The following is a 9,268-nucleotide window of genomic DNA, read 5'->3' as shown; positions in this document are numbered from 1 at the left end:
TTTTTTTTTTTTTTTTTTTGTTCTTTTCTTTATATAAAAAACAATCTCCTAACTTTTTGTATCAAAAGTTGATAATACTACCCTTTCACTTTGTGGGTTAAAAAAAACATTTTAAACAGAAACCACTAGTTTAAAATGGATAAAAATTTTTAATATTATAATAATATCTATTTTATTTTAGTTTTACCTAAAATACTCGTACCAATAAAGATAATTACTTTCTCGTGGATCTTCCTTTTATTAGAAATTAAGAGACTTTTCACTCTTAAAAAAGTTATACCCTACGCCACTTGTATGAATCTAGTTTCTAGTTAGCTAAGACTCCGTCATAATATGACCGGATTTAGTCATTGACTTTAATATCATTTACTAACAAATACCGAGCATCTACATATGATTAATTTCCATAAAAGCATATATATGATTGATTTGACCAAAATGAGAATAATAATATAAAAGATTGATTATAAGTATGAGAAAAGAATAAGGGGAATGAATTGTTCCATGTAGAGGGAAGTGTAAAGTTGGAATAAAAGCAAGAACATGCAAACCCCAAAATACCAGAATTTGGAAAATTCTGTGTCCATTAACTCTCCTTCCGCGCAAACTTGTCCAGAAAGCTGGTAATATTAATATTGGCAACTTGGTCTGGTGGCACAGATTCTGAGACTGATATGGATCTCCCACTCAACTTCACACAAAATGGGTTTACTTCTTTCTTTGTAATATGATACCATATCATATGCTTTCTTTCCATGTCTTGGTGTGATTTGATTCACCTTTCAAACCTACCTATATAGATGAAACTAGGCAGCATTAATTTCACATGCCTTAATTCCTTTTACCACTTCTATCCCAACACTCCACCTATAACTTAGCCTTCCCCTTTTTTTATATCCGATACATTTCAACGTGGAATGCCCACGTTATCTTATCATATCCAAAACTAATATACATCAAACAACTGGGATCTTGCTTCCATGCCAAAACAACCTCAAATTATCTACATTACCCACTTTCTCCCCACAATGTCTCAATTCCACACGTCCATCAATCTATTGGTGGGAGCGAGTGAGTATTTAAATAATAAAAAGAAATTAGGTAAGCGGTGAAGAAGTTTTTTTTTTCTTTTTTTCTTTTTAATTACATCATCCCTCTGCTAATAAGTTTCCACGGACTTTTGATAGGGCTCTAAGAACTTCGAGCCTAATTTATGTATCACTTTGTTGAAAGAAGGTAATAGGGTTTAGGGGTTTTGGTAGTTTTTGTATGAAAAGAAGGTTGTAAATATAGAAGGAATGTGGTGGAACATGATACTCAAAGTTGTTTTAGTTCATTTAACATGTTTAAATTTAAGAATGGTGACAGCAAAATCTTCATTTCAACGTTTCCTAATATTCCTTTCTTTTTATTTTCATATTTGGCCATTCACACCATCCCCACAAATCAACTGCCAATTAAATTAATTATCTAAATTGCCTTTTCCCACCAATCTAGGATTGACCATTGTATATACATCAATTATATTGTATTATAATTATAATTATAATAAAATATAAAATATAAAATGGGATATGATTCTATCGAATATGAGACAATGGAGAATGCAAAAAACACATTCTTCTACCTCAATATGATCTCTTTTTTTTAAAAAAAAAATATTAGTAAAGACCAGAAAAAAAAATGGTTTTTAGAAAAGGAAAATTTGTTTAAAATGTTTTTTTTGGTAAAATAGTTATTAATCATTTATAATATTATATTTAGGGTAATTATTATAAATAATTAAATAATGAATTCAAAAAACGATAACTGCACAAAAAAGCATGGATTTAATGAAAATATGAAGTCAATATTTTTGTCCATCTTTATACTTTTTGACAGACGAGAAGAGTCTATTACCTTCACATATATGACAAAAAAAAAAAAAAAAAAACTAAATAATAATAATTTAAACCTATTCCATTCTTAAATCACATTTATACCGTTCCATACACAATTTAAAAAATCTACCTATATAGTAAATTAATCCGCCATACACATTAACTATGTGAAATTTAAATATTAGTGTATGCTTGAGCAGACTCAATTAAACTGGGTTAAGTTAGAGCAGGTCGTATGTGGGTCAGGGCGTCAGGCTAGACCGCGTGGGCCAAAATAGGCCACGCTAGAAAATACATTGTAAACAGCCGTTTTGATAGCATAAAACCGAAAAGGAAGAATTGACCGTTTATAATACATTTTTGGTATGATTTTAGTGAGAATGGTGTATTAGTGTATGAAAGTAAGAGGAATATGAAATGGACAGGGTGAGTTTAATCAAAACATTCAATATTTGATGAGAAAGAAGACTGTTGGTGGGGTAGAGATTTGAATCCTATTTAAGGAAGCCAAAACCCCCCATCCTCCCTCACCATCTCCACTCCTCCCTATTATCGAGCGGGGAAGAGCAAAAACCCATAACCAATACCAAAACAAACCCACAACGCCTCTGTTATTCCTCTGCCTTAAAACCCCATCCTCTTCAACCTTTGTATCAACCCAATACTAAACTACTTCAAACCCAATTCCTTCTCCCTCTCTCTCTCCCAATTCCAATCTCCGACTAACCAAAAACACACCCAAATGGAAGCTGCAAGGGAACCAGCAGAATTTTCAGATGAGCCCCAACAACACACCCATGACGAAACCTTGGTCCATGATTCTTCTGTGGACCATAAAGGAAAGCTTCCTCTTCGAGCTTCCACCGGCGTTTGGAAATCTTCCCTCTTCATCATCGGTAACCAATACATACTAATGCCTAACCTATTTTAATCTTTACTCCAACAATAAAGTTCACAAAATTCCGTCCTGTTTTCTTTTTCTTTTTTTATTTGGGTTCTCTTCTTTGCTGCATATCTTAGTTCAAAGCTTCGCCTTTTTCATTTAGCATGTCGGAAAAATAAAGATTAAAATATTCTTATTCGGGTAAGTATATGAGCAGTGTTTTAAAATTGTTCCTTTTGTTAATTTTGGTATAATTTGCAGCTATTGAGTTCAGTGAGAGGCTGAGTTACTTCGGAATAGCGACGAGTTTGATAGTATATCTCACAAAGGCCATGCACGAGGACCTCAAAACAGCGGCTAGAAATGTTAATTATTGGACTGGTGTCACCACTTTGATGCCTCTCTTTGGTGGCTTCTTGGCCGATGCTTATTTGGGTCGCTACTCCACTGTCATCCTTTCAACCGTCATCTACCTTTTGGTAACTTTAACAAATTATTTACATTTATAAATCATTTTAACAACGAAACTGCACTGAATTGATATGATAACACTAATTATAGTTTCCATATAAAGAAAGAAATATTTGAATTTTTAGTGGAAGGACATTTTGGTTAAGACATTGTGACATTGGTGTGAAAAAACAGGGGCTGTCGCTGATGACATTGTCCACTTTGGTACCGAAATTAAAGGCCTGCGGCAGTGAAATATGCAACAAGCCAAGAAAAGTGCACCAACTTCTGTTCTTCACAGCGATCTACTTCATATCTGTTGGAACCGGAGGCCACAAACCATCGCTGGAGAGTTTCGGAGCAGACCAGTTCGACGATAACCACCCAGAAGAAAGAAAGCAAAAGATGTCGTTTTTCAATTGGTGGAACTCTGGGCTTTGCGCCGGCGTCATCTTAGGAGTCACTGTAATCGTCTACGTTGAAGACCATTTGGGATGGGGAATTGCTGGTGTCATTCTCACTTCGATTATGGCCTTATCCCTCGCAGTCTTCCTTTTTGGAAGCTCTGTGTATCGCTACAGAGTAGCCTTAGGCAGCCCTTTAACCCCTCTCCTCCAGGTCGCTGTCGCTGCTTTTAGGAAGAGAAATTTGCCTTATCCTCCACACTCCTCTGACCTCTATGAAGTTCAGACTGCTGACAGGTTTCAGGCCAGGTTGTTGTCCCACACAAAGAAGCTCAAGTAAGATCCCACCCCCAACTCACAATTTTCAATTTAAAACTTGATTTGGTAAAGCTAATCCGAAGTGTTTTTCACGAACAGGTTTTTGGACAAAGCTGCGATCATTGAGGAGGGAGGCAATTCAGATGAGAATCGGGGACCTTGGAGGCTTGCAACTGTTACAAGAGTAGAGGAATTGAAGCTGATTCTGAATATGATCCCAATTTGGATAGTTTCTCTGCCATTTGGAATCGTGGTGGCACAATCATCCACATTCTTCGTTAAACAATGTTTGATAATGGACAGAAAAATCGGGAGCAGTTTCATAATGCCCGCATCGTCCATGTTCTGTTTGGCTGCTCTGGGCATGATCGTCTTTGTTGTCATCTACGACAGGCTACTTGTTCCGTTCCTTCGGAAAACCACAGGCAACGAGAGAGGCATTACCATACTCCAAAGGATAGGAATTGGGATGGTTTTCTCTTTCATGACTATGATTGTCGCAGCTGTTGTGGAGCGAAAGAGACTGGGGCTACTAAAAAACGACCCAACAGGAGGGAGTGCGGGTGCGATGAGCGTGTTCTGGTTGGCCCCCCAGTTTATTATCATCGGAATTGGAGACGCGTTTGGTCTGGTGGGGCAGCAAGAGTACTTTTACGATCAAGTTCCTGATTCCATGAGAAGCCTTGGGATAGCATTTTATTTGAGTGTCAGTGGGGCCTCAAATTTTGTTAGCAGCTGGCTCATTACTATTGTGGATAACATGACCAGGAAGAGCGGCGGCCACAGTTGGTTTGGGGTGGATTTGAACACTAGCCGATTGGACAACTTCTATTTTCTCCTTGCTCTAATTGTGGCTGTTGACTTGTGTGTTTATGTCTTCTTGGCTCGCCGTTACACCTATAAATCCGTGCAGAAAACCACCGTGGGCGCTTGCTCCGACGCCGACGCCCCAGACCCAAGCTCAGCGGCCCCAGACCCAAGCTCAGCGGTTTGAAAAATATTCCGTGCTTTTTAATAGCTTTTAATTTTATTTTCTTTTTTTTAATCTATTTGTATGTGGAGGCTTTTAGATTTGCTAATTAATTATTCCACATGTATTTAATTTCCAATTTATAAATGGGTTTGAAAAAAAATTAATCTATTTCTCGTATCTGTAAAAAACTTAATAGCAACGGGCAATATTTAGATATTAGTTATGGGGAAGCTAAGATTACATTTACTTTCTTCATTTCTTATAATCTAAAATCCCATTGGCTGATCTTATCCACAATTTGGAGAATCCATTTTCATTTTTCACGTCTACTTCAAGAAAAATTAAATAACAGAAAAAAAAATAAAAAAAATTCATTAGGGCGATAGATGTATCCAGCGGGCGACACTTGGCACGCCTTGATTCACTGCGAACGCCATGTAATAGCCAGGTGGAGCCACCATCCCGTTCGCAGGAGCAGTACACCCGACCCGGTAAAGCCCACCGCCGTTGGGAACACTCGCCGTGACGCCCAATTTCACCAACCGTTGACCTTGTGAGAACGAATGCGTAGCAAAAGGCGCACTCGCCAAATTGACTTCAACAATCCCCACTACAGGTAGTTGAACCGACACGAGCACGTCAAAAACGGCGCCGTAACCCACCGTCTCCGGAATTTTCTCAATAACGGGTCGAATATTGGCTTTGTCGGCCGATAAATATTCCGGCGAGAATGCTTCAATTCGCAACTCCGTCGGGAATTCTGCCTCGAATTTATACAAGTAATGAGGATTACTACCAGCAATCAAAATCCTTCCATCAGGAATCAGATTGGCGGTAGAGTGGTACATTCTCGGAACGGTTCCTGGGTTCAACGTCATGAACCGCAACCCGGCCGGTTGGTCGGGTCGATACAGAACCGGATGCAAACACGGGTCCGAAGCCTGTTCGAACCCTTGAGTACCCGCTTGTGCTCCATTAATAACCACCACATCGCCGGTGGGAAGCATCACCATATCGCCCATGATTCTTCCAAACGGCATATCCTCCATTTCCCAAACTGGGTTCAAACCGGTGGCTTCGATTCGTCCACAGCTTCCGTGAGCCGGAGTGTCGGTGCTTCTCTGAATAAACGCACCGTATTGAGCCCCCCCGCAAATCACTACCACAGCATTTGAATGATCACCTTGAAGAGCGAGCATAACCGACGATCCAGCGGATGGGTAGTTCCTAGGCCCACCATCCAACGGTGGATAACCCCTCACTACTTGATCACTCTCGTGATCATACAAAATTGCTCTGTTATTAGCGAAGATGAAGAGATGCCCATTTGGAAGAAGATGAACGTAAGGGTATAAATTATCCATCTGACCGTCCTCCACGTCACCCAAGAAAGGTAAATTCACCGCCCCATTTTTCCTCGGAGGATAATACTCGACGGTGTTGGCTCCCCTGCCGCCGACGATTATGACAGAACCATCCGGTAAAATCTGATTCGTAGCGTACCATCTCCCATCGGCTAATTCCGGTTCGGAGAGCTCAATCCAGTCACAAGCACCATTTGGTTCGCAGGGTTGAAACTTCCGGAACTTTCTGAGGCCGTCAATATCGCCGCCGGTGTGCAAGAGAGTGCCATCGGGGAGGAATTGGCCGGAGGAGCACCATGTGTCGGTGAGGATCGTCAAAGGACGGATTTGACTGGTTAGAAGGTCGAGGACGACGGAATGAGCGTAGCAATCATGCTTGAGAACGGCGTCGTGTCGATCGTTGCGACAATGGCCTTTGCGGAGCATTTTACGAGTTGGGCCGATGTTGGTCCGATCCAAGAGGACGACGGTGTTGAACCTTGTGACGGCGGTGTGCATGGAGGCGATGCCAGCATTGGGAACGAGAAGCTCCCACGTGCCAGGAAGAGTAGCACGCGTGGAGATGATGGAGAAAGCAGAGGAAAGAAGAAGAAGGAAGCAGAGACAGAGAGGGAAATCCATTGGGCAGAGTGAGTGAAGTGAGTAACGAAAGTGAGTAACGAAAGTGAGCAACTCCGGTCTTGAAACAGGACTTGCAGAATGGAATTATTTATTTATTTATTTTTGTCAAATTTAATGATTCATGAGAGGAAATAAAAATGGCATCTTTTTAGGAGTTAATTACCCAAATTGAGGTTTATGTGAAAATGATATGAACAAGGAGCCAAATATTTAGATGGAAAATATATGGATATTAATTAAACCCAACAAAAGGGAAAGGATATCCATATATTGATTCCACTATGAAAGTCCCGTTCTTGGTTATGCAACGTTTGATTAAATGAATAATACAACTGGATTGGGCCCTCCCCATGTTACCCACTCACCACTCGCAATCACTTCCCTTCCCTTTAAACTTAAGCTTTATCACCCATTAATTTTAACCGAACTTGAAGCTTTTACTTAACTCATTAAGTAATTCAAATACGCATCAAATGCATTAAATTAAGTGTTACATCAAATACGCATCAAATGCATTAAATTAAGTGTTGCATCAAATGCATTAAATTAAGTGTTACAAAACTCGTTATGTTCTGCTTCTAATTTCATTCCCTTCTTTCTACAATGCTTGGAGAGCCGATGAAATACCATATTCTTTGAAACAGAATCCAATTCTAAAGAGTAGGAGAAGGCAGTTTTTTTGGTTTTAAAAGCTGTTTGTTCGAGAATCATTATTGTAAAGTCACGCACCTGCCGTAGCTTCACACACGTTGGGCTTAGTTATTTGATTGAAGGAGCCCATTGAATGGAAGAATTGGAAATGAAATGGGCCCATGGAGGCACCTAAAGACTAATTTTGTGGAGACGACAAACGCAGGTGAGGGGTTTGAATTTGATTTGATGGTTAGATGTGATGAGGAGAGTAATTAGGATTAGGGTTATGGGGAAAGTATGATTAGTGATAAAGTTGGATAGGGTAGGGGGTCAGGAAAACCCAGATGCTTTTCATTGGGTTCTAGTATTAGATTAAGAGGTAGGTTTAATGATTCTCCAGTCTCCCTTCATATTTATTATGCTATAGTTGCTGAGATGAGAAGCTGAAATTAAATGCAAAGAAGAGGGGGATTGGGTCCCAAGAGGAGAAGAGAAGAGAAGAGAAGTAGGATGGAAGAGGTTGATTTTGATTTGATAAAAAAATATATTTTGGTTAGTGTGAGGAGTGTTGCCCCTACCTACAGTCTCCCCTTACATCCCCTTGTTCCCATCCCCTTGTTCCCATCCCCTTGTTCCCATCCTGACGCCATCACTTCCCCTCAGCCGTCGCAACAGTACCATCTCCTTTCCATTTTTGAAACACACACCCAATATATATATGTATTTATTTTGTGTTTTCTCATACATTTTAGAAGATGGCGAAACTCATGGAATAAAAGTGAACAACTGTTTGTGGCGTTTCCAAAGACCGATGCTTTTATTTATCTATTTATTTCTATTCACGCTGGTAATTGTGAAAGTAAATAAATAAAGCAGTACGGACACTGTTGGATGGTAAGTAAAGTTCTAACTTTCTCTGCATCATCACTGAAACACCGTTCCGTCCAAAGGCGCCAACTTCGGGGGCGGGGACTTTGCCTTCCCCCTAAGCAAAAGATTTGCATTATATTTTTATACTCATTCGCTCTCTCTCTCTCTCTCTCTCTCTCTTCCAAAATTAATTTAAAAAATAAAAAACAGAGTGCTGACTGAGAAACAATAGAGGATGACGACGATGACCTGAACATCCCCAGTAGCCCTCCCAATATTCAAAAAGAACACTACTTTTCCCACAACTGCCACGTGGAAAACACTCCCTCTTAATTATTTATTCATTATTGTAATGTAGGTACGTGGGTTTTGATATGGTCACCGTGCTACGTGACTTTATACGCTCACACTTAATCCATTCATATTTATTTATCTTTTTGTTTTTGTTTTGGGTTGAATGGTATGTATGGTTTAGATGATAGATATGAAAAGCTGACAAACAAAAGAGAGTAAATGATTTAAGGTAAAAGGGAGTGAGAGTGAAAGCAAACATATCTTCATAGATTTTAGCCCATCTATATGTTCTTGTTTTTGGCCTCAAATCACCCATCACAACCCATTAACATCCACATAAATTTAAGATATGCTTTCATTTTCTTGTTGCTTTCAACTAACAACACTTTCAAATATTCTCCAACTTACAAAAAAAAAAAAATGAGAGAGAGAATGAAAAGGCTGGCATCTTTCCAAAAGGATTAAAAGTTTAGAGGAATTGAAATACCCAGAAGTTAATACGAAGAGACAAACAAAATACAAAACAAACACACGGGGGTTTCTGACCACAACATTTTTTTTTTTTTTTTTTTTTTTTT

At 39.2% G+C, this 9,268-nt stretch overlaps 2 protein-coding genes across 2 annotated transcripts; one reads left to right on the top strand and one right to left on the bottom strand.

Moving 5' to 3' along the window:
- The first annotated feature begins 2,440 nt into the window (after window positions 1-2,440).
- LOC111442148 (protein NRT1/ PTR FAMILY 5.6-like) lies at window positions 2,441-4,935 on the top strand. Its single transcript, XM_023079426.1, has 4 exons — window positions 2,441-2,776; window positions 3,025-3,242; window positions 3,409-3,953; window positions 4,035-4,935. Exons 1-4 carry the CDS (start codon window positions 2,623-2,625, stop codon window positions 4,927-4,929), a joined length of 1,812 nt encoding a protein of 603 aa, XP_022935194.1. The 5' UTR covers window positions 2,441-2,622; the 3' UTR covers window positions 4,930-4,935.
- Window positions 4,936-5,099: 164 nt separating this feature from the next.
- LOC111441409 (aldehyde oxidase GLOX) lies at window positions 5,100-6,968 on the bottom strand. Its single transcript, XM_023078386.1, has one exon. The coding sequence runs from the start codon at window positions 6,891-6,893 to the stop codon at window positions 5,283-5,285; it is 1,611 nt and encodes a 536-aa protein (XP_022934154.1). The 5' UTR covers window positions 6,894-6,968; the 3' UTR covers window positions 5,100-5,282.
- Between the last annotated feature and the right edge of the window lie 2,300 nt (window positions 6,969-9,268).

Source organism: Cucurbita moschata, unplaced genomic scaffold (genome assembly GCF_002738365.1).
Source record: "Cucurbita moschata cultivar Rifu unplaced genomic scaffold, Cmos_1.0 Cmo_Scf00004, whole genome shotgun sequence".
In the NCBI taxonomy this organism is placed as follows: domain Eukaryota; kingdom Viridiplantae; phylum Streptophyta; class Magnoliopsida; order Cucurbitales; family Cucurbitaceae; genus Cucurbita; species Cucurbita moschata.
This window is presented reverse-complemented; position numbering and strand designations above follow the sequence as displayed.

Excerpts from the sequence above, each read along its gene's own strand:
- LOC111441409 (XM_023078386.1), bottom strand. The coding sequence starts at position 6,893 with ATGGATTTCCCTCTCTGTCTCTGCTTCCTTCTTCTTCTTTCCTCTGCT.
- LOC111442148 (XM_023079426.1), top strand. The coding sequence starts at position 2,623 with ATGGAAGCTGCAAGGGAACCAGCAGAATTTTCAGATGAGCCCCAACAA. Across the intron at positions 2,777-3,024 it reads ATCTTCCCTCTTCATCATCG|CTATTGAGTTCAGTGAGAGG; the intron begins GTAACCAATACA and ends TATAATTTGCAG. Across the intron at positions 3,954-4,034 it reads TCCCACACAAAGAAGCTCAA|GTTTTTGGACAAAGCTGCGA; the intron begins GTAAGATCCCAC and ends TTTCACGAACAG.